Genomic DNA, 25798 nt, shown 5'->3' with positions numbered 1-25798 from the left:
TATCAGCACACCTGACTGACAGACTGAAAAAGTTGAAAACAATGTGCAGCGTGTAACACTTCCCACTTCCATGAAGTTTGGAATTGTTCCAATTTTGTTACATTTGCTTTAGTTTTTCTGGTGTATCATTCTTTCTGTTTCCATTGTTGAAGATGTGTATATTGTTTTCTTGGTTCTGCTTATTTCACTCTGCATAAGTTCATATAGATGCTTCTTTGTGTTCATCACAGCTATCATTTCTTATAGCACAATAGTGTTCCATTATATTCATGTACCACAATTTGTTTAGACATTCCCTAATCTACTTGGGTATCTATTTTGTTTAGGTTTCTTACTTATCACAAAAACTACTACTGTTAATATTTCGGAGTCTTATGGGACCTTTTTTTCTTATTGATGACTTCCTTGGGGTATAAGACCAGTAATGGAGCCTGTGGTCCAAAGGATAGTCACTTTACTTGCATAAGTCCAAATTGCTTTCCAAAATGGTTTTAGCATTTCACAACTTCAGCAGCAATGGATTAGTATGCCTGTCTTTTTACAACCACTCTAACATGGACTATTGCCATTTTTTGGTCATTTTTCAAATTTGCAGACTGTGGGGTAAAATCTCATAGTTGCTTTAATTTACATTTATCTTATTATTAGTGATTTAGAGCAATTTTTTGTGGTTGTGAATCCTTTTTAGTTCTTTTGAGGACTATTCTTATCATTTGATCATCTATCTGTTAGAGAATGACTGTTACACACACACACACACACACACACACACACACACACATTCTTAGATACCAAACCCTTGTCAGAAAATTTTGAAAAAACTTTTTTCCCATTTCACCACTTCCATTCTTATCCTAGATGCATTAATGTTGTCTGTTTAGCTTTTTAGCTTCTAATAAGCCACAGGTAGAAGATATATCCTTACCACAAGCGATAGAGTCAATTTAAAAAATTACTTCATTTTAAGCATACAAAATAAGAACTATGTCACTGTTAAAAAAAAAAAAGTAGATCTAAGAAGATTGGAATGTTTTGGTCCTGCATTAGACGAGTATTGATTATTTTCATTAAATAGGAATAGAGGAAAGCATGTAATTGGAGAGGGCATTCACAGGTGAGATTCTCTGATAGCACTTCTCATAGGCTGATTAACAGAGGTTCCCTCAAATAATCATCCTTGCCTGAATTCTTGTTTGTGTCAAGGGCTTAAATATATTTGGGCTTGTGGTATATAAATTATGGCATATGTTTACTCTTCTATTTATGGAAATTTTGCATTTGTCTAGGAGATATAATAACTCACTATTCAAAATCTGGATGAGATGCATATCAGCCAATCAGGAAGTATGAAACACCTACTCTGTGCTGTGTACTGTGCTAGATGCTGACTGTATAAGTAAAAAGAATGAAGAAATCCCTAGTCACAAGCAGCTTACATTCTAATGAGCAATGAAATACATAGACATAAAACTGTATATGGGATAAAATAACATTAATATAAGAAATATGTGGAAAGTAGTGTTCTCGCATCTCAGTTATCATTGAAAAGGGAAACTTTCCCATCTTATTGAAAGGGTTGAAACTTCACACATTTATATCCACGATGATATTAATAATACAAACACAAACTACTTTATATTAACTTCTTATAACTATTTTATGTTAATTTCTTTTGATTTTTATAGTCATTCTCTTTTTATGTATTTCTCTCCCCATCTTAGAGCGCAATCTCCTTGTGAGTGGTGATTGTTTCTTTTATTATATTTGTATCCCCAGGGTCTAACAGAGCCCAGTATATAGTGGGCACTTAATAATTGCTTTTTGATTATATTCATTTGAAGAATCAGCTCTCATTTATCCACTAGAGTGATAGTCTTCTCTTTAATTTATTAAAGGCATAGCTTTAAAATCTCACCAGTGGTTTTTAGGATTATTTTAAATGATTTTGCTGGCTATGTCTCTTCCTTTGTTGACCCATTTTTTCAACAAGCATTTAGTAACAGCTTATTGTACACTAAATGCTAAAGATACAAAGAAAAAACAAAAACAGTCCCTGCCCTCAAATTTTGTACATTCTAAGGAGGGAGATAATGTAAATATGTTTATACAGTATATACAGAGTAGATGAAAAGTGTAACCTTAGAGCAAAACTAAGACACGGGGAGAGGGAGATGAGGGTAGGGGCTTACCACTGGTAAATTCCTCCTGAATGAATAAGATGGAACTTCAGATAAGCCTTGAAGGGAACTAGACATTCTGAGCTGAAGAAGTGGAAAGAGAAGGTATTCCAGGCATGGGAGAAAGCCAGTGCAAAGGCATAGAGACTGGAGATGGAGGAGTATCGTGTTACAGAAATAATAAATAAGACATTATGACTGAACCATGGAGTACCCATGAAGGGTAAGTTATGTACAAGAGGATTGGCAAAATGGGATGGACAAATATTAAATATTAATATTTATTATAAATGTAATTATATATTCATATATGATTATAAATATAATATAAATATCAAATGATCCTAGAAGAAATAAGGAGTCCCTGAAGTTTAACAAATGTATCACATTTTCAGAACTACATTTGAGTGTAATCATTTTGTCAGCTATGTGAAGGATGTATTGGAGTGAGGACAGCAGGACTTGAAGCAGGAAAACCAACTAGGAGGTTATTGAGGCAGTAGTCCAGGTGAGAGTTGATGAGGACATAAAGTAATGACATTATTTTGCTGTGCTCCCTTTGTTCAAGGACCAATGACATCAGGAGGGTGATGTCTTGACTTGTGAGTGAATTGTATTTAAGTGAGGCAGAGCTGCTCAGTCATCAGCCTCACTCTCTCCTCCAGAGCCATCAGAGTCCAGTAGCAAGACCAGAGTCAAGATGACTGGTGATGGCCTCAGAGGCAGTGGGTGACCTTGGCCTTTTTAAATTAAGGTCTTTCCCAGGTCTCAGTACTAAGGGCCAAGTAAGAATTGAGACAAAATATGACTTAGTTTACCAGCATAAAAGTATCAGTCTGGGAGGGGAAGACCCTCAGAGTTCTGGCCAGAAAAGAAAACAATTGCTATTTGTGTCAAGACCCTAACAATGCTCAGTGGAGGCTTAGGCTAGAGCCATTCAGTGAAAGCCATCGTGATCTGGATTTAAAGGTGTAGAATGATGTTTTGGCTATGTGAGTGGAGAAAAGGGAATGATTTAGTGGGAAAGATATTGTTTTGGACTTGTTATATTTGAGATGCCAGTGGAACATTCATTTCAAAATATCTGACAGGTAATTTGTGATGTGGGATTGGAAAATGGGAGAGAGACTAAGGTTCTGCATAGTAGATCTATTATTTTACATTAGTAGATCCAGGCATCATCTTCCCAAAGATGACATTTGAATCCATGAAAGCTGATAAGATCACCAAGTAAAATTTGATATAAGACGGAGGGCTTATGATAGGGGTTTAGGGAATTTTCACAGTTAGTGTTTGTGACATAGATGAAGATCCAGTAGAGTAGACAAGTAGAAGAATCTAGAGAAGTTTTCAGTGAAAGGAAGTGTATTAATTATGGAATTCCAAAAAGCACGGTTGAAGGGGAGAACATATTTAGAATTAGACCAGTTTTAAAGTTTAAGAATTCCTAGAACAATGAGCACACCCACATTCAAGTATAAACACAAGGCATTCCAGAGCCAAATAAAATGATTTTTTTGATGCTGCTAAGTCTTTACCATTAACAGGCATTGTTGACTAAATATGCGAGATAGTTGACTAAATATGCAAGACCTCTGTCAGCATAGCACATTTAAATTTCAGAAATTAGAAATGTAGAAATTTCTTATATTTTTATCAGTATTTCTTTCTACTAGTATTTTTTTTAAATTTATTTAACATATTTAGTTTTCAGCATTGATTTTCACAAGAGTTTGAATTACAAATTTTCTCCCCATTTCTACCGTCCCCCCCACTCCAAGATGTTGTATATTCTGGTTGCCCTGTTCCCCAGTCAGCCCTCCCCTCTGTCACCCCACTCACCTCCCATCCCCTTTTCCCTTCCTTTCTTATAGGGCAAGATAAATTTCTACACCCCATTGCCTGTGTATCTTATTTTCTAGTTGCGTGCAAAAACTTTTTTTTTTGTTTTTGCACATCTGTTTTTAAAACTTTGAGTTCCAAATTCTCTCCCCTCTTCCCTTCCCACCCACCCTCCCTAAGAAGTCAAGCAATTCAACATAGGCCACATGTGTATCATTATGTATAATCCTTCCACAATACTGTTGTGAAAGACTAACTATATTTTGCTCCTTCCCATCCCATCCCCCTTTATTGAATTTTCTCCCTTGACCCTGTCCCCTTTCCAAAGTATTTGTTTTTGACTACCTCCACCCCCATCAGCCCTCCCCTCCATCATCCCCCCACCCTTTTTTTATCTTCTTCCCTCTTCTTTCCTGTGGGGTAAGATACCCAATTGGGTGTGTATAGTATTCCCTCCTTAGGCCAAATCTGATGAGAGGAAGGTTCACTCATTCCCCCCTCACCCGACCTCTCCCCTCCTTCCACAGAACTGCTTCCTCTTGCCACCTTTATGCGAGATAATCCACCCCATTCTATTTCTCCTTATCTCCCTCTCTCAGTATGTTCCTCTCTCATCCCTTAATTTGATTTTATTTCTTTTAGATATCTTCCCTTCATCTTCAACTTACCCTGTGTCGAAGCTCTCTCTCTCCCTCCCTCTCTCCTTCTCTCTCTCTGTATACATATATATATATATATATATATACATACATACATAAACATATATGTATGCATGTATGCATATTCCCTTCAGCTACCCTAATACTGAGGTCTCATGAATCATACACATCATCTTTCCATGTAGGAATGTCAACAAAACAGTTCACCTTTAGTAAGTCCCTTGCAATTTCTTTTTCTTGTTCTTTTTCTTGATTACCTTTTCATGCTTCTCTTGATTCTTGTGTTTGAAAGTCAAATTTTCTATTCAGTTCTGGTCTTTTCACTGAGAAAGCTTGAAAGTCCTCTATTTTATTGAAAGTCCATATTTTGCCTTGGAGCATGATACTCAGTTTTGCTGGGTAGGTGATTCTAGGTTTTAATCCTAGCTCCATTGACCTCCGGAATGTCGTATTCCAAGCCCTTCGATCTCTTAATGTAGAGGCTGCCAGATCTTGGGTTATTCTGATTGTGTTTCCACAATACTCAAATTGTTTCTTTCAGGCTGCTTGCAGTATTTTCTCCTTGATCTGGGAGCTCTGGAATTTGGTGACAATATTCCTGGGAGATTTCTTTTTGGGATCTATTTGAGGAGGTGATCAATGGATTCTTTCAATTTCTATTTTTCCCTGTGGCTCTAGAATATCAGGGCAGTTCTTCTTGATAATTTCTTGAAAGATGATATCTAGGCTCTTTTTTTGATCATGGCTTTCAGGTAGTCCAATAATTTTTAAATTCTCTCTCCTGGATCTATTTTCCAGGTCAGTGGTTTTTCCAAGGAGATATTTCACATTGTCTTCCATTTTTTCATTCCTTTGGTTCTGTTTTATAACATCTTGATTTCTCATAAATTGGAATTGTGGAAAGGATTTTTCTTTCCAGCTGTAATTTGGAGGCGAGGACAGTATGAATATGCTAAGACATTCAGACTCTCATCTCTTAGTATCCAAATTTTTTTTAATTAATCATGTTGTATTGCTAAAAGCTGGATAAAATTAAGCTAGACAGCCAGTTGAAGGTAAAGAAGAAGCTCATTTTCAGCTTTGTGGAATATAAAGCATAGTGTTGAAATTACTGTGGGTACCTGGCAGGAATAACAAAGGGCTTGTTTTGGTGAAGTTGGGAAGATGGATTAAATAACATTACATCTCACTCCCGGATAATATCTGGATTCTTTAGTTTGTTAACAGTGGCCAAATCAGTTAACTATGTATGGCAAGGTTATAGCCATCACTTGTACGGTTTTTCTTTCTAAAGGCATTTGTCATTGTTGAGATTTGACTTGCATTGGGGCAGTGAGAGGGGAGCAACAGGAGAGAAGACTAAAAATAAGCATTGAGTTGGTGAGCTCTAGGTTTATATACAGAGTTATTTTCTTCAGAAGCAAAAGTTGTGTGAATTTAAGAACAAGACAACAGAAAATGTATGGAGAAAAAAAGACTATACTAAGATCTTCTAAGGAGCCAAACTATCAGAGGACCTGGGTTTAAAGCCTATCTCTGATGCTTACTATTTGTGTGACCTTGGACAAGTTAATCAACCTGGATATTTGTGAAATGAGATTAGACTAGATGGTCTAAACTTCAGTTGAATGGTTCTGAGTCTGTCATCTGGACTCTGTTATGGAATGTTCTCTCTGCTTCCCTGCCCGTGTCCTGATTCTCCCCCATCCCCTCCCCAAATCCCCAATTTGTGTTAATGAAAATGCCCTGTATTTTATAGGATTCCTGGCAGACTCAATGACAGGAGGACTCCTTTGGGAGAACTGAATTGGATCTTCACTGCAATCACAGATACCATTGCTTGGAATGTGCTGCCCAGGGGTAAGGTTGTCAGGGAATGATTTGAATCGTTAGTAAATAAAGAATGTGCAAAGTTAACTTGGAGAATAATTTGATGGGAAGGGTGGAAGGACTACCAGGTTAAAAGGACACAAGACATTTAGCATCCACATTTGGTCACAGAGAAAGTCAAGTAAGAAGCCTATGCTGTTACCTAATGAAGTGTCAGACACAGTTAGGAGGGAGGAAGTACACATGTCTAGGATTTCTCCAGGATTTGCTTGCCAAATTCAGAATGCATTTTCCTCTTAACTCACTGTCTCTCTTCTGGTGTGTTGTAGCCAGAATTGCTACTTCAAGTCTTGTTTGTCCTTTTATGGGCAGTAGAAAATGTAGATGTTAGTTTCAGCTTGCTTGTTTGGTTCTGAGGTGAAGGGGTGTGTGTGTGTGTGTGTGTGTGTGTGTGTGTGTGCAATTTTGCATGCTGATTTTGACTAACAAGGTACTGTGCTGTCTTCTTTCATTTGTCTCCAGATCTCTTCCAAAAGCTTTTCAGACAAGACCTGTTGGTGGCAAGTCTGTTTCGTAACTTTCTGTTGGCAGAGAGAATCATGAGATCATATAACTGTACCCCAGTCAGCAGTCCACGCCTACCTCCTACCTATATGCATGCAATGTGGTAAGTCTCCAACAACTGAAGATCTATTGCTTTTTGAGCTGCTGTAATTGATCTTTTAAGTTTTGAAATTGTATTGCTTTGAGTTAAAGATATGAGAAGATTTAATTGACACCATTAGAGACCCAAAAACACGTTCACAAAAGTGACTAGGAACTACCCATCCGTGGGATAATTTCTGTATTTGCCTGCTTAGAGCCTGAAGAAGCTCTGGGCTTCTTGCTGAGTATTCTTCCACACTTCAGAAAAGAGCCAGGCCTTCTGCAAATCAGTTCTTGAGGTTAGCAGAAATGGGGTTGGGAGGCATTTTACTGCCTGAACTGCTCTGCACCTGTGATCTCAATGTAAGTGTAAGTTTTGGTTTAATGTCAGTCTTTAACTATGCTTCTTACTTGATGTAACTGATTTTCCCTGATCCTGGGAAACTCCTCTTCAAACTAGGAAAAAAAGTTAATGTAGACAGTTTGACTGAAGGTTCTTCATTTCTTCTTTTCATTCTTGACATCTGGCCTTCTTCAGCAAAACTTTCTGCATAGTTTGATTACAAAGTTCTCTACCATACCTGAATACTGATCAATGAGAAAATTTTCTTGACAGCACATACATCAGTGGATAAAACAGTAGGGAAACTATCTGAAACAGTGCAGATCATATATATTTGGTTTAGAAATGTATTTGATGAATTTTTTGGCAATAGTTTTACTTTAATTCAGTGAAATTTATCACATTCCCTGAAAACATGTCAACTTTCAAGTGAATAGAAGTACTTTGTGTGGCAGTGAAAAACAATGTGGCTTTTAAAACTTTGCTGCCCATCGTTCACAGATGGAAAGCGAGAGGTTCCTGTATCTGATTGTGTTCTTCTGAACCCACCATACATAGCATGCCCTGTGCTGAACCCTAAACAAAGTTGAAGCAGCGTCTCCATTGCTAAGGTCTCTCATACACAACAATATGTAGGGACAAAGAGAGATGAAAGAGACTACTGTATCTATATCCAATGTAGAAGAATGCAATAGCAACTGTTTAATCACCCAGCTTTCAAAAACATCTACTATGTGGACCTGATGACACAGGAGATGTTTGCAAAAGCTGAGTGATTGATTAGTTTTCCATTTTCATTAAATATTTTTTATTTGTGGTATATAAAGCCAGAAATTGCTATGCCCTCCAGAAGCTTACAGTCTAATTGAGTATGTAACATTGAAATATATACCTATATAGATAGAAATTACATGAAAAGCAGATGGAAAATAACCTTGGAGGTAATTCAGGTGACCAGGAAACCCCACAGGCAAAAAAGGCTGTTGTAGTAGTCCAGAGGAGAAATGATGAGGGCTTGAACAAAGGTAGCTACTGTACTAGTGAAAGAAGGGGGCAGATATAAACAGAATCACTAAAGAAACTGGGAAGCTGTGAAGAAAGGTAGTTTTTGCCTGGGAAAGATAATGAGTTCTGTTTCAGACATTCTGAGTTTGAGATACCCATGGGATATCAAGTAAGCAATTAGTGATGTAAGACTGGACAGACTAGGTCTGGATGTCTAGATCTGGGAGTTATCTGCACAAAGATGATGAACCCGTGACTATTGACCATTTTCTTTCATTTAATTTTCTATTATCCTTTAAATAAAGGAATTATAAAAAAATGTGACTGTTGTGATAATCCTATGGAATGCCTTTTTTCTTAATGCCCAGGGAATAGGAAAATGTTACTGTAATGTTTTTATCGACAATTAATGAGTGAAGGAACCTCAAACCACCCTGGTTGCATAAAAGAATAATCATGCCTGTTGTTGAGTACTCGAGAGAGCAGTTTGCTGGTGCGCTGGAGATTCATCTTTCGTCAGAATTCAAATTTTTTAAAATGGCCATCGGGTCACTTCAATGTTGATTTAGTCATGGATCGAAAACTAGTTAATTGATATGAAATAATCATAATAACTGCCTTTGAGCAAGAAGGAAACTTGAACTGAAGATTTCAGGAGTTAAGTTGGCCAATGGAGAAGAAATCAATAAAGGATTTAGAGGAGGAAATCAACAGTTGGTTAAATTTAACTATCAGCTAATAAAATATGAGAGAAACAGTATCATCCCTTCCTCATTTTCAAACCACATATATTTAATGTGTTGTTTTTACTGTATATTTTCCATGTATACACAAATTCCTTCTGCATAGTCAAAGGAGTAGGCTATTGTGAAGCTGAGAAAAGGCAGGAATAGAAAATATCTCTTAATTAGTAGAGCCAGGTATAATAAAAAGTTCAGAGAGAATAGAAATAGATGACTCACACCAAATTAACAGTGCTAGCAAATGGAAAAAAAATCATTGCTATAGATAGGCTAAGGAAACCTGTTGTTTTTTAGTATGCTAAAGGAATTGGTTTTTTCTATTATTTGAATTTTGTCCTGTTTCCTAACTCCAGCATCCTTTTAGTCCTATTTTGATTTTTTTTTTAAATCTAGAATCTATACCTAAGGTCATGTAATAAAATCCCCTATCAGTGTTAGTAGAGCTTTTCCTAGTTAGAACAGGAATATAGCATGTTATTTTATTTTTTAAATAATTTTTAGTTTACAGCATTGGAATATAGCATTTTAGCATGAGAATATAGCACAACATTAATAACAGTAGTGTAAATCTTCATTTTTATTTATTTTTTGTGCCTGGGGAACATGGAATTACATGAAAATTTGCCATGGTTAAAGTAGATTTGGAAAATGATCATATACCAAGGGACTTGGAATTACTTTATAATAGTCATAAAATTATGCTTGAGGTTTTCCTATTTCTTTATTTCTAAGTTTCCCCAAGTTGATTTGTGTGTCTTGGGCCCCTTTCTACACTGAAGATTTAAATATATTTTACTGATTCAGCAGTTACAACCCACTGCCCTGTAAAGGAGCTGTGGCTTAACTTTCCTTTCTGGGAATTTTACTGGTTGGTCTTTCATTGAATTACTGTTTTCTCTCTCAGAGACTAGGAAGAATAGAATGGAATCATCCAGCTGTAGTGTTTCACAATCCTGGCTTACACCCACACTGTTTCCAAGAAACAAAATTCCTTTTCTATTCCAAAAGAACTTATTTTCTTTCTAGCTGGTTTTGTAGCGCTTATAGTTAGTCCTTGTTTAGATCTGTCTCATTGACGTTAGACCTGTTATAGCAGGTAACAACGCACCTTTCAATTACAGTATAGGAAAATCCCAATGTAATAAACTACGTGAGATTTCTAAGTTGTTTCATTTTTCTTGGAAGTGGGATTTTGAAAATTTCAAGGGTGGTTAAAATAAATGGAGTATATAGAACGGAAATATAATTTCTGCTTGATAGTAACACAGTAATGTATTGTGAATAACTCTGTCCATCCGGGACTGCAGGTCATATAAATTGAGCTTAGAAAAAACAGTGGTTATACTGGATTATTTGCTGTAGAGAGTTCCTTGTCATTAGATTAGTTAAGCATTATTACTGTGGAGCCAAGTCATGAAAATTGCTCTGTGATATAAAAATATCCTTTATAATAGCATCCTCTCAACAAAGATTTTATATCTGCATTGCCAAAGGGTAATTATATGATCTGAATTATTTTCTTTTTGCTTGGTTTGAATATTAAGCTTTTGGCCCATTTATTATTATGATAATTCATTTAAAATGGAAGAAACTATTTTTTCAGTCATTCAGTCTTGAGGAAAAGAATAGTTTAAAATGTAAATAACTTATGAAATCCAAGAAAGTATTTCTAAATACCAAATGAAGTCTTGGAAAAACAGATGCTACATATCAAAAAAAAATCCCTGCATTTGTGGCAGGGATTAGGCATGGTGGAAGAACGAGCTCTTACTGGATAATTGGTAAAATTTTAAATCTCCTATATGCAAAAGTATCTTTTTTCAAAAAAATTAAGAAAATGAAATAAATTGGCCAGAAAAGCCAACAAAATGGCTTATATACATTAGAACCTCAACAACAGGCTTAAGAAAAATAATTTGTGGATCAACCAAAAAGGAATCCCATATCATTTTGAAGTTTATTTCTTACCTTAAAAAAAGTTATTTGACATGGCCTTCATTTCTGAATATATCCTTTCAAGAGAACCTTCCCTTTCAACAAAAAATTTAGTGGGGGGTGGAGAGAAGGACACAGAAACAGTTCTGCAAAATTAACTAAGTCTGACATTTTATGCCACATTCCCCTGCCTCCATAATGAAGGCACATTCTTTCTTACCCTGTGAAAAGGATCTTTAAATGCATCAGTGTCAGAAAACTACCTTTGGAATCAGTGTTAATACTTGAAAATCACAGTAAGAAGGATATGGTATATGATAAAAAGGAAATATGAAAAAGCCCTACTGTGTTGGTAAACAAAATGGGCTCTTACCACTCAGTTCAACCAAGTGCCCTTGAAGAGTTTGGCCTTTGTTTCCTTGATTAGATTGAGAGTCCTTGGTGACCTCCTTGCCTCAGGGGAGGGCCTATTTTACACATGAGTTTGAGTGACATGTTTGGGACATCAGAAGCTTTTAGACCACGTGGGTTCAAGTTGCCTCTTTGTGATGATTTTAGGTCACATGTGTGAGTCGCATGTGTGACTCACCCTTGACCATGAAAAAGATATAAAACCAGGGGTTGGCTTTCTCTTTTTTGGAGCTCTTACCCACAGCTATGGTGGCGTGCGTGACTCTGGGCCAGCCCTTGTTATGAGCTCCCGGGCTGAACCTAGATGTTGGTAATTATGAATTGTATTTAGTCTGTCTGTCAATGTTTGTAACTTGTTTGTATTTTTCTGCCAAAGTTCAGAGTGCTGGCTTTTTCCCCTGAACTAAGTGAATGGTATTTGTATGCTGAATTAAAGTAAGCTTGTTTACCCCTTAACGTTGCTTTCCTTAATAAAGCAGGTCAAAAGAACCTGGGCTTTTGCAGCGTGCTGGTAGCATGCTTGTTGTTGGACTTGTGTTGGTTTTTCACCCCCAGAACAGCTGCTAGCCGGATTGTTGAAACACGTACTCAATTCATTTGGTATATTTTCATTGCCTTCTGAAATAGATCAGAGGTTATATAGTTCAAATAGTGATAAATGTACTTGGATATCCTAGACTCACTTGAAGTGCTGCTGGAAAATAACACAATGTTATGTTGCTCTTTTGGCCAGAGTGTGTAACGTGCCTTGACAGAGAGTCCCGGTGCTGACAGCATGGCAACATGACTCTCATAAACGTAAGAAACATTCCAGATGATGCCGTAAAAATTAGAGATTAGTGGGACTCTCTTCCATACTACAAAAGCTAATACACTCCATCACATCAACCAGTGTAGCCTTTTGTTGAAAAGCACTGCAAAAGAGGTGCTGCAGTGGATACAGTGCCAGGCCTAGAGTCAAGAAGACATGAGTTCAAATGCTGCCTATAACACTTACCAGCTGTGTGACAAGTCACTTAACCCTGTTTGCCTCAGTTTCCTCATTTGTAAAATGATCTGGAAAAGGAAATAGCAAACCACTTCATTATCTTTTCCAAGAACACCCCAAAAGGAGTCACAAAGAGTCAGACTTGACTGAACAACCCCAAACAAGCTGGCAAGCTCCTTGAGCGTAGGGATTTCACATATCCCCCAATGCCTAGTTCAGTGTTTTGCAAACAGCAAAGATTTAGTGTTTATTTAGTTGAATTTAGATATATTTTTATTCTACATGAAAAGAAGGTTGATCAAAACAAATTTGTGACTTTTCTAAGTAATAAAATGCATGACCTCTGCCTCCCAGGTTAGCCAAAAAGGCCAAGGCATCTGTATACCATGTAGTCAATTTCTACTTGTGGGCATCCTCTTATCTGCCCCTGTCTTTCTGTCGTGCCCCGAATGGTGTTACACTTTCCTTTTATTTATTTATTTATTTTTTAATATGGAACGCTTCGCGAATTTACGTGTCATCCTTGCGCAGGGGCCATGCTAATATTCTCTGTATCGTTCCAATTTTAGTATATGTGCTGCCAAAGCAAGCACGGTGCTACACTTTCAAAAAAAATTTTGTTAATTTATTCATTTTTAGTTTTTGACATTCATTTCCACAAGATTTTGAGTTACAAATTTTCTCCCCATCTCTACCCTCTCCCCTACACCAAGATAGTATGTATTCTGATTGCCCTTTCCTTAGTCAGCCCTCTGTTCTATCACCCCACTCCCCCCCTACCCCTATCCCCTTCCCTCTTACTTGATTGTAGGGTTGGCTAGATACCTCATTGCCTGTATATCTTATTTCCCAGTTGCATGTAAAAACAATTTTTAACATTTGCTTTTAGGACTTTGAGTTCCAAATTCTCTCCCTTCTTCCCTCCCCACCCTCCCTCCTTGATAAAGCAATTAATTCAATATAAGTAATACATGTATCATTATGCAAAACACTTCCATAATAGTCATGTTGTGAAAGACTAACTGTATTTCCCTCCATCCTATCCAGTCCCCCATTTATTCAATTTTCTCCTTTGACCCTGTCCCTTTTCAAAAGTGTTTGATTTTAAAACTACTCCCTCCCCCAATCTGCCCTCTCTTCTATCATCCCCTCTCCCCCTTACTGTCTTCCCCCCTACTTTCCTGTAGGGTAAGATACCCAATTGAGTATGTACGTTACTCCCTCTTTAAGCCAAATCTGATGACAGTAAGGTTCAATCACTCCCTTTCACCTCCCCCCTCTTCCCTTCCATTATAACAGCTTTTTCTTGCCTCTTTTATGTGAGATAATTTACCCCATTCTATTTCTCCCTTTCTGTTTCTCCCAATATATTCCTCTCTCACCCCTTAATTTTATTTTTTCAGACATCATCCCTTCATATTCAACTCATCCTGTGCCCTCTGTGTGTATCTGTGTGTGTGTGTGTGTGTGTGTATGTATGTATATTCCCTTCAACTACCCTAATATTGAGAAAGGTTTCATGAGTTACAAATATCATCTTTCCATGCAGGAATGTAAACAGTTCAACCTTAATAAGTCCCTTATGAATTCTCTTTCCTGTTTACCTTTTCATGCTTCTCTTGATTCTTGTATTTGAAAGTCAAATTTTCTCTTCAGATCTGATCTTTTCATTGCAAAAGCTTGAAAGTCCTCTATTTTATTAAAACTCCATATTTAGCCCTGGAGTATTATATTCAGTTTTGCTAGGTAGGTGATTTTTGGTTTTAATCCTAGCTGCTTTGACCTCCAGAATATGATATTCCAAGCCCTTGATTCCTTAATGTAGAAGCTGCTAAATCTTGTGTTACCCTGATTGTGTTTCCAGGATACTCAAAGTGTTTCTTTCGGGTTGCTTGCAATATTTTCTCCTTGACTTGGGAACTCTGGAATTTGGCTACAATATTTCTAGGGGTTTTTCTTTTGGGATCTATTTCAAGAGGCAATCAGTGGATTCTTTCAATTTCTATTTTACCCTCTGGTTCTAGAATATCAGGGCAGTTTTCCTTGATTATTTCTTGAAAGATGATGTCTAGGCTCTTTTTTTGATCATGGCTTTCAAGTGATGTTACACTGTTGCCAGTCACTGTCGAAGGAAAGCCATGATGGTGCTGAGTGCCTTCTCTTACTCTAAAGCATAGGTGGGATCATCCTCAGGGCTTTGCAAAACACTGCCCAAGATGAATGGGGCTGCAGGCTAGACACGATGAGGGCTGTACTGATCCTTCAGAAAAGTCTGGACTAGCCTCTGCTAGACCAGCATGCCCTAGTTTCCAAACTATGGTTTCACATCTCTGTGACTTCCTGTAGAACAAAGTATTAGCAGCACAAGAATAACAATATAGATGATAATTTTCAAAATGTCTGTATGGTTCTGTATCGCAAAGCATATGAGACCCTCCACGTAGAAGGTAGAAGTAAACCATTTGTTGAGACACCAAAGGATCATATCCCATAAACCATCTGCCCAATCCATCACAGGAGCAGAGAATTCGATATATAATATCACAATATGGAGTCTTGCCATCCCAAAACCCCCCCGACCTCCTGCTGGGGCCTTCCTACCAAACAATCAAAACATATGTACAGCTATCACAGGTCAGCTCTCTTTCCCTCAGCTCTAACTGTTATAACTGTCATAACTGCTCTCTCAGCATTTCCTATGACATAACTTCCTTTTGCTCTCAGCAAGCTCCTCCCACCACATGTAACTTAGGCTTCCTGTAACAGAAGCAGGTCACATGGCATATTAATGGGTGGAAAAGATCTTCAAATCTAAATTGCTATTACATTGGGCTCCAAGATCTTTCTTATCCATTACATAGGGCAGTCGGAGTTTTGAGATAACTGGTGTCAACAGAACTTTACAGAACAATACAACAGGGATAACAAAAGAAAAGCATATAAAACAATGTCTTCATTCCTGCGCCCCACCCCCAATGGATGAGGCTCAAAATCTTGGGGTGAGGGGCGAAGGTCTCATCCTCCAAAGCTTTTTCCTGCTGAAATTGGAGGTAGAGCTATCCCTGCCCCAAGATGTCAAAAGTCCCATTTGAGAGGTCAGTTCTTTAGCAAGCTGGCATCTGGAACTTGGTTGACGCCAGGTCCAGGGATGACACATCACAGTCGTGGACAGGTCAGAGGGTGACATCTGGCTTAAGCAATCAGGTATCTGCAGGTGGATGGTACTAAGCCTAAAGGAAACAAATCTCACAAATTTAACAGACAAAAGCCAAAAAGAAACAAAGAGACTATCATAGCCTCATTCACAGTAGAATGCATGAGTCAAAGATACAGTTTCATAATCATTTTCTCCTGGGTAAACCACTGTTACAGTATTATCTTTCCCATGTCCTATAATTTCTTCAGCCTTTGGAACATTGTCCGGCTTCCGTTTTACCCATTCTTTACAGTAGAACCATACCCTTCCTTTCCTCTGATAGTTATTTTGGAAGGAGGGTCAGTTTTCACAAGGGGTAAAATGAGGTTCTTTCGTTTGCTGATTATTTCTATTATAAAAAATGTGGCTGTTGTGATAATCCTATGGTATGTTATAATTCCTGTGGAATTGTCAATAAAAACATCAGGGTAACATTTTCCTATTCCCTGGGCATTTAAAAAAAAAGCATTCCATAGGAATTATCACATTCCATAGGATTACAAATTATTAGAACTTAACTTCCTTAACTGTTTTTTCAACAATCCATTCATTCTTTCTATCCACCCAGATGCTTGTGGATAATATAGACTATGATATATCTACTCTATATTGTTTAATACACAATATCTCTTCCACTCATTACCTTTGAAATGTGACCCTTTGTCACTTTGAATTTGCATTGGGGTTCCATAATGTGGACTTATAATATGTGGAGTTTTACAGGTGCATTCTTATATGGACAAGGCACTAGTACACCTGAATGGGTGTCAACACAAATACATGTAAATTTGCATCCTTTATCTTGGGATAGGGGTCCAATATAATCTATCTGCCAAATGGCCTATTAATGGGTGGGAAAGATCTTCAAATCTAAATTGCTATTACAAGCCACCTCCTGGGAGAGGAGGTGAAGCTGCTGAAACATTCAATGGTCCCTAAAGCTGGGTTGGGTACATGTCTGTTTCAGAGGCACAGCCTGAAACATGACCAGAACCTTGAAGCTTTGGCTCTAGCCCTGAAAATAAGTGGCCAAAACAAAGCTTTCTTGAAATAAAGACAAATAAACAAAACAAAAATATAATATGAAAAAGGATCATCTGGTGAATCTCACTGTTTATGTGGTATTTCTTTTATGTTTGGAAAATTGTAGAATATCCTCCATGACAGAGGGAAATATTTTTGTCATACCTGCCTGCTTTACTGCCTTGCTTAATCTTGATAATTAGTACCACTGACAAACTTTAATTCTGGTAGCATTTGTAAAGGAATTGTGTAGCAATTTTTAACAAATTTATGGAAGAAACTTTGATGGAAAAGAGCCCTTATATCTACCATTTGGTTTTACACATCTCATGTTCTTTTGTAGCTAATAATCAACACCAGGATATTGTATTCTCTAAACCTCTTATGTAGTTGTAACTATGAAGACGTGATTTGCTAAAGAAAATTATCTGCAGAAGCCTTCCTGTTCTCTTGTCATATTTTCATCAAGGCTACCCTGAATACATGTAGACTTTTCTCATAAGTATTTTATAAAACTGGTTTCCATGTGGATCAGCAATTTCTGAAATTGTGGTCGCCCTTTTTGTGGCAATAATGTCACCTAGATGTCTTTTTATTATTTTGATGTCTTCCTCACATTAAAATACCTTAAAAATTTTTACAGACTATTTTAGAGCATGCAGCTTTCACATTCTCTTGTCAATCTTGATAACATCATTAAATCTTAGCATGAAGCATCAGGAACTCAAAGCATCTTTGATGTTGAGAGATTATTAACTAGAACCTAGGACTGGTGCTCTAGGGAGTGTAAGGATTTTGGCCATGAAGAGGTTGAGAGACCAGGACTTTCCAGAGCACTAAAAATTTGCCAATTTAAGAAAGGTAATACACATTGCACAGTTGTCTTTCCAGATAGGCACACATCACTAAATGACATTGAATTTAAACTGAAATTTGATGGTAGTTCAATCAAAAAACATGTTGAGTCATAGATCTAGGGGGAATCTTCAGGTGTACTGATGAATGTTGCATCCATTCTTTTTCAATATCCAGGGAAATCAAATTCACTAATAGGTAGATGTGGGTCTGAGTCTCATTTCTTTCTGTCTTTCCCCTGGAAAAACACAGTTGAAGATCAATTGTTTTCAGAATTTAAAAATTTGAGGCTATAGAGAGGCTTTATAAAAACGATATGAGAGAAGTATAAGTAACAGGAAGACTGCCATATAAATGTGATAGGCATCATTATATATTGCTAGCTACTGCTTGTCAGATGAGGACCCCAAAACATTTAAGAATAGTTCATTTAAGGAATGTATCCTATATATTTCACAACAGAATCTCTAGTGATTTTTTTTGTTTAGTTATTTTAATAATTTCCATTTTTGATATTTTGAGCTTCAAAATACCAATTAATATGAAAAAGCTAATTGTATGTGGAAACAAGAATCTATTACAAACAGCTTGCTTTTTTAAAACATAAAATTCAACATGTTAGTTTTAAAGCTGACCAGCTTGTTTGTTTCCCTCTGAATTTCCCTTTTTGCTCATCTGTTTCATCTGTTTGGTATCCTCTTTTTTTTTAATATGCTTCTCTCCTTCTCTGCTACATATTCTTTAAACTCCTCCCCAAAAAAATAATTTTTTTTTGAAAAATAAAAAATAAACCCTTCCTTGTGGCAAGCAAGCATAGTCAAGCAAAACAAATCCACTTATCAGTTACGTGTGGAAATATTTAGTTAACTCCTGGATTGGGTGCTCGTTGTTGTTTGTCCTTTGTTTTCTAAGAGGACCAATGACAGCATGGATGTTGTCTTGACTTGTGCATGAATTGAATTTAAGTGAAGCAGAGTTGCACAAAGTCATCAACCTCACTATCTTTTCCTCAGTCTTCAAAGTTCAGTGGCAGGACAAAAGTCAAGATGACTGGTGATGACCTGGGGTGCAATGGATGACCTTGCTGTCTTTGATTACTGACCAAACTCTAAGCACTCCATAGCTCCTGCTTCAGCCACTTTCATGGCTGTTGGAACAGATTGCTCTCATCCACCCATTCTGCCAGAGAAAGTTTTTACAAGTTTGGGGTAGACATCCCCTAACTCACCAATGGGTTTGAGGCCTGTTGATTATTCTCAACCTGGTGTAGCCTGTATACCAAGAAGATATAGCCACCATGCATGTACAACTTCTTGGAGTTGAGTGGATCAAATGGACACCAAAGGTGACCTGAAAACCAGAGGTGCTAGTCCTCCTGAACACCCCGTGTACCCTGGGTACCCATTACTTCCCTTTTCAGGAGGTGGATAGCTTGCAGTTTGGTTTGGTTTGGTTTGGTTCTCTGGACCATTTGTTAGTCATTGCAGTGATCTGAGAGCTTAACTACTTTCTACTATTTTTTCATATTCCCTAAATTCAAAAAGTAGTAAATCTAAACAATCCAAATTTTGCAGCTCCCTAAGGAGCTCAAAAGAATAATCATAGCGGATCAATTCGGGTTAATTTGTTAAAGTTCAATTAATTTTATTCCTTGGGGGCCATGGAATTTAATAGGGTATTGGTTTTGAACTTTTAGTTGTCAACAGACATTTATGAAACAGTACCAGGCACCACACTAATAAATACCAGGGATAGAAATACAAACAAAAAGAAATACAGTCTGTCTTCAAGGAGCTTCCATTCTAATGGGAGAAAACAGCATACAAAAAGGATGAAGTATTGGTGGGGATAGGGAAAGGTACCTGCTCAGAGACTGGATGGTATAGTTAGGACAATGAAGAATGACTGGTCTGGGCCCTTCCTCACAATGGGAATTTGGGGAGGCACTCACCATTCAGAGAAGGGGACTCTTAGGAGTAAGAAAGGCAAAGGAGCTGAAGCATGTAAGCAAAGTCCACGGAGTGAAAGTAGTAAGAGAAAAATGAACAAGATCTAACAAAAATGGAGGTTAAAAACATAAAATATGTTCTCAAGGGAGAAAAGGAGAAAAAAAAGAATGATGAAATACAAGAAGTCTATTTCCTGGTTAATTTTTGATGAAAAATCATGGGGGTGGCGGGTTGTCATTTTCTTTCACTTCCAGTTTCTGCAGGTCCTAAAATCCTTGCATTTCTTCGAGGTAATAGCCTGTACTTTCTATTCCCATTGAGGATGCCTTAGATTGACTGATCAGTGCAGATGGAAGCTCTGCATATGCTTGGATTGTTTTCCTTCTAGACTTCTTCCTTGGACATTTGCCATCCTAGGGCCTGTTTCCTGAAAACCAAAGCTCTTGCCTGGTTGGCATGTTTTTCAGTACTGTGAGTCATCACAGTAGCAAGCAGCTTAGAAAGTCACATTGTTCCAAGCTGTGCAGGGAAGGGGTATGTATAGAATTTCAGATCCTCTGGCCACAGCTAGTCACTCCTCCTCTCCCATCCCACCTCTCTCTTCCCTCCCAAATCTTATTTTGAAAACAAGTAACCATGCTGCTCTCCCTTCCTGGGGAGTACAATGTGGTTGTATCATAGCAATGTGTGGGAAGTGCTAATCCAGACACCTTCTAACCTCCCTCTTAACTTCTGCTGCTGCCTCATATGCCAAAACACACAGCCCTGGTTTCTTAAACAGCCCAGTTTAATGTACCCCCTAAACTTTTATCCTTTTCCTACTTTTTCTGAAGCTCATAATTCCATTTCATAAATTAATTTTGGAATTTATTGTGAGACGTTTAGTCAGTTTTCTCACTTAATGAGATACCCTTTCAATCGTACACCCAGATATTCTGCCGTCAGATACATAGCTAAAGGACTTTGCAGCAAGTTATTTCTGCTGTGTTACTACATAGCTGAAGCTATACTGGGCTGTGAAGATAATCAAGTTCAATGACAGAATCATAGCTATAACTGAGTCACAGGATCATAGATTCAAAGCTGGAAGGGACCATCTAGTCTGTCTCTCCCCACCCCCTCTTTTTTTATAACTAAGGAGCCTGAGGCCAAGAGAATTGAAGTGATTTAAGGTAACACAAGGAGAGAATGCTGCAGGATTTGAACTCAGGTCCTGATTCTGACAGTTCTCTTTCCACTGTACCTAGCTACCTTATAGGTGACGGAAACTAAAGCCTTAGCCATTGAAGTTACTTGTTACAAGGTAGCAATGGGAAAGGTACCCACGTGGTCTCTTGATTCCTCATTTAGGTTTCTTTAATTTCCACCACATTGCCTCACGGTTTTCTTGTTTTGAAGTCAAATGTAGGTATTTACTGTAGACAGTAGACTTGCTTGGTGTATTCTTTTTCTCTTTTTAAATTCAACATTACTTTTCAGATCCTCTCTTGAATTTTTTCCTCCTTTTGGAAAGGGGCTTCAGAGTACAGGCAGAGGAAAAAGAAATAAATTACTCACCAATTTCTTTTAAAACATAGCAACAAGTGATAAAATTCAAAGAAAATGCATACAAAACAAGGCCAACAAATCTAAATTTCTGTTTAATCATTTGCAATTTTCACAATAATTTTTCCTTGAGTAAGGAGATATTCAGATCTCCCTCGCCTCCCTGTATTGAGAAAGCAAGAAAAAAAAATTCCTTGTTACAAACATGGAGAGTCAAGCAAAACAGATTCCTGCATTGGATGTGTTGTTTCCCTCCCCCACCCCCAGCCAAAATAAAAAATTCTAAATCTTGGAGTCCATCACCTCTCTGTTTGTCTGAGTGTTTCATTATGATTCCTCTGGAATTGTGGTTGTTCACTGTGTTGATAAGAGTTCTTAAGAAGTCTTTCAAAGCCGTTGATCTTTACAATATTATTCCTGCTGTATAAATGTTCTCCAGGTTCTGCTCACTTCACTCTACATCAGTTCATACAAGGTTTCTGAGTTTTCCTTTTCATTATTTCTTGTAAGTTTTCCATTACATTCATATACCATAATTTATTCAGCTATTCCATAATTGATGAGCTTCCCATTAGTTTTCAGTTCTTCGCTTAACAAAAAAAAGAGCTAAAAAGTAATTTTTAAAACCAAATGAGAAAGCTAGAGAAAAGCATGTTGGAAGAAATGAGAGCTACGAAGGAATGATTTGGAAAGAAAATGAATATTTTGGAACAATAGGTATAAAACCTTACTCAAGGAAAAATTTTTATGAAAATTGCAAATGACTAAAATTTAGATTTGTTAAGACTTTTTTGTGTGCATTTTCTTTGAATTTTATCACTTGCTATGTTTTAAAAGAAATTGGCAAGTAATTTATTTCTTTTTCCTCTGCCTATACTCTCAAGCCCCTTTCAAAAAGGAGGAAAAATCCAGTCTCTTGTCCTTATTCCTCCTGTAATGTTCAGTTCGACCTGTTGCCTGTTCATCGCAGTCTGTGTGTGTCATCCCCATGTAAGTGGATCCTAGTGGTTCCCTTCCGTATTGTTTGCTGTTGTTTAGTCATTTCAGGTGTCCAACTCTCTGTGATCCCTTTTTTGGGTTCTCTTGGCAGAGACACTGGAGTGATTTGCCATTTCCTTCTGTAGCTCATTTTACAGATGAGGAAACTGAGGCAAACGGCATAAAGGGACTTGCCCAGGGTCACACAGCTAGTAAGTGTCTGAGGCCAGATTTCAACTCAGGTCTTCCTGACTCTGGGCCCAGCATTCTACCCAGCACACTACCTAGCTGCCCCTGCCATTTTCTTATGTTGGTTCTTTAATTTCACAGACATATTGGCCTGAACTAATAAATGTGTATGTTCTAAACCAGGTTGGCTAAAGGGAGAGTTGAAATTGTTTTAAATCTGCACAGAATGACTGGGTGAGGGAAGCATATTCTCTTGCCATTTCATGCCACCGCATCAGGGCTACCTCTGGAAGATCTGATGCTTTCATTACCTTTTAAAAAAAAAAATTGAATCCTCTGGCAGTGAACTTGTTTCATGTTTGATATTTCCATTTGTAGAAGATCAAAAAAAAAATAACGACATGACATAGTGAACAGGATCTGGCCTGTGTGTGAGAAGGCCCGTGATTCAGGTCCTACCTCTGGAATAATAATGATTATATGATACTGGAATGGATATTTAACTCCTCAGTGCCCCAGGTGTGAAGGTGTCAGGCTGCCCAAGCAGAGGAAGTTCCTAACTAGGACTGTACAGGTGAAATCACAGGTCTGGTGCAGGGTGGGGAGTACAGGGGGAGATGTGATTAGATTTAATCTGATAAGAAGAATTTATTTTCTTCTCATAAAATTTATTTCTTCTGATACCATTTTAAAATGGCCTAAGTCATGACCTTCCAGAAGTGCAAGAGAAAATTTTATCAGGCATTAGCACCCTTTGGCTCAGATGACTTTTGTGAAAAAGCATTGTAGCATTATGACTTTTCAGGATAACTACCAATGCAGCATTATTTTGGGGGAGCACAATTTGACATGAGTTTCCCTCATGTATTGCCCAAAATATTATGCTTGGATATTTCCTCTATGTATCAGCTGCCTGCCAAGGTTCACCTTTATACTTTATCAGATGCTTCCTTCTTGATCCTCTAGTCCCTTCTCTAATTTATATACACCTTTCTCTTCTTCCAGTCCCTGAAATTAACATTTTCCCCCTTTGGTCAAATTTAAAGAATCTGTATAGAGTTTAATTACAATAATTGACTTTGCTACTTCCTCCACCTAGAATAAACATCTCCCTCACCAGTGCTGAATAACCATTTTGCCTGAAGCCTGTGCATTTATTGAGCATAAGAGAACTATTTATTGCCTGTACTTTGAAGCAGTTTTGATTATATCCAGATTACCTCTTAATTATATTGACAGCCCATTGTCCAGGGAAAAGTGAATACCACTGGCATTAATGGTGGGAGAAGTGAAATTTATTTCATATTTTGGATTATTGGAAAATGGGGTGCTTTTCTTTTTTATCTTGAATCTTAAAGATCTTCCATTCCCCTCCCCAGATCCTTTTAATTTCACCTATATTTTGATTGTTTTAAAATTTTACAGAAATGACATTTTTATCCCTTTAACTCCATCCACCATGCAAACACTTTCCTTCATAAATCTAGCATGGAACTTTTTAAGCCCTCAGCAAGCTACTTGGTAAGGACAAAATGTTGAAACAAGAAACTGAAATCCAGTGTATTCATTGTCACCTTATACAAAATTAGAGTATGAGAAAAAAATATGGTCTTTGAAAGTTAACACTTTTTGCCCAATATCCCTAAAGAAAAAAAATCTCATGAAGCAATAAGTTAATTATATGAATTCAGTTTATCTGAATGTAAGTTGTTTTAATTCTTGTGCATATCACATGAAATCTATACCCTAAATTGGTTGATTTTAAAGTATTAATGCTTTGGGCCTGATCCAGTTTTATTTAATGGTCTTTACAGAAATGGACATAACATTATGTTGTAATAGAGTGCTTATATTCTAATAGGCAAAGAAGAGACAGGTGAACTTTCAGAACCTCACTGTCTTCACTATCTTCAAGGGACACAGAGGGAATAAAGAAAGACAAACTCAGGACCTAGGTGTGTCTTTGTTCTGTTTTGTTGATTTTAAGAGAGAAATTAAAAATGGAGGGAAAAATGAATATGCTGGGAAAGAAATGATAATGGAGGAATTTTCTCGTAATTTGGGTAGGCTAGAGGAAGAGTTTATAGTATGGGATTTGGGGTTGGTAGACTGGCCATTTCATGAACCTTACCAAACCAGGCAAAGAGGGGTTGAATATTCACATACACTCAAACACCTTCATACAACCAAAAAGTTTTATATAGAAATATATTAAATTCAACACAGTACTTAAAGGGTGTATAGGAGAATAGAGGGCCTTAAGAGAGGGAGTTTAGAGTTGGGAAGGAAATAGCCTCGAGCAAAACAAACTCTATCTAGTGAGGACTGAGGATAAAGGAGGCATTAAATGGAGAGAAAGTTTAAGAACCTGTTACTTGGTGAAGTGTGAAAGGGCAAAATGATTCCAGTTATAGATTACTAATGTTGGTTCTATTCCCTGTCCTTTCCAAACTTCTTTTTTCTTTCTTTGGGTGGGGATGGGAAGAAAAGGAGGAAAAAATACAATAATTGTTATCCTGATTGTGAATGGGATGAACTCATCCTTAGAATGTGGGTAGCAAAGTGGATTGAAAAGTAGTTTTTTTAAATTTTATTATTTTTTTTTAGTCTTTTAATTGTCTTTATAAGTTTTGCATTGAATACTCTTTATTCTACATTGACCTCTAATTTTTGACTTTGCTTTACTCCTAATTTTCTCCTTTGGTTTTATTTCTTTTTTTTTTCTCTTGATATATTTGATTGCCCAACATTTTTCTTTTTATACTAGTCTTTTGTTCTGGCTCCTCCTTCTTTATTGGTATTGCAATGCTGCCATAACCTCCTCACCTTAGAGAATAATGGAATGCATGGTGGTTCTGACTCTGTTTCCCTTAGTCCTTCCCTCAGGCCAAGGGCAACTGCCTTTGGGTTCATTTTTAGTCTACCTAATCCCTCCCTCTTTCTTGTGACTTGGCAGAACTGGATCTGTTTAGGGGTGGAAGTTGGGGGAATTGCAAAAAGATCAGTCAGTAAATGCTTGTGAAGTGTCTCCTATGTGCCAGGCACTATGCTAAGCACTAGAGATCAACCAAAGGTACAAAATGATCTCTTCTCTCAAGCAACTCATGGACTAATGGGGGAAACAACTATGCATAGTTATACATATCTACACACATACAATATATAATAAACATACATGTATATGTGTATATATATACATAATATACACACAATATAATGCAAGCAGCTATACATTGTATAGTTATATATAGGATAAGATGAAAGTAATCAACAGAAAGAAGGCAGTAGTATTAGTGGGATTCAGAGTTGTCTTGCACACTTAAGGGGGCTAAAGATGTTAGGAAGGTAAAATGGACAGCAAATTGGATCTGGAGGATGAGAGAAAGTAAGGAATCAAAGATTACAGATAGGTTGCAAGTGAAGGTGACTAAGAGGATGGTGGTTCCCTCTACAATAACAGGGAAGTTGGGAAGAGGGGAGTGTTA

The 25798-nt window shown here is 37.3% G+C and overlaps 1 protein-coding gene and 1 non-coding gene across 3 annotated transcripts in view; one reads left to right on the top strand and one right to left on the bottom strand.

Moving 5' to 3' along the window:
- RPTOR (regulatory associated protein of MTOR complex 1) overlaps positions 1 to 25798 on the top strand; it is a 547756-nt gene that overhangs the window by 304009 nt on the left and 217949 nt on the right. For both annotated transcript variants that reach the window (XM_036753902.1, XM_036753901.1), the window contains exons 8-9: positions 6438 to 6538; positions 7031 to 7175. In XM_036753902.1, the coding sequence (XP_036609797.1) occupies positions 6438 to 6538; positions 7031 to 7175 (246 nt within the window). The remainder of the gene's footprint in view (positions 1 to 6437; positions 6539 to 7030; positions 7176 to 25798) is intronic.
- On the bottom strand, positions 13065 to 13171 carry LOC118849252. Its single transcript, XR_005010305.1, has one exon. It is a non-coding gene; the product is annotated as a U6 spliceosomal RNA (small nuclear RNA).

This window comes from Trichosurus vulpecula, chromosome 4, assembly GCF_011100635.1.
Source record: "Trichosurus vulpecula isolate mTriVul1 chromosome 4, mTriVul1.pri, whole genome shotgun sequence".
Classification (NCBI taxonomy): Eukaryota; Metazoa; Chordata; class Mammalia; order Diprotodontia; family Phalangeridae; genus Trichosurus; species Trichosurus vulpecula.
Note: the sequence above shows the minus strand (reverse complement) of the source record. Positions and strands in the feature narration are given on the sequence as shown.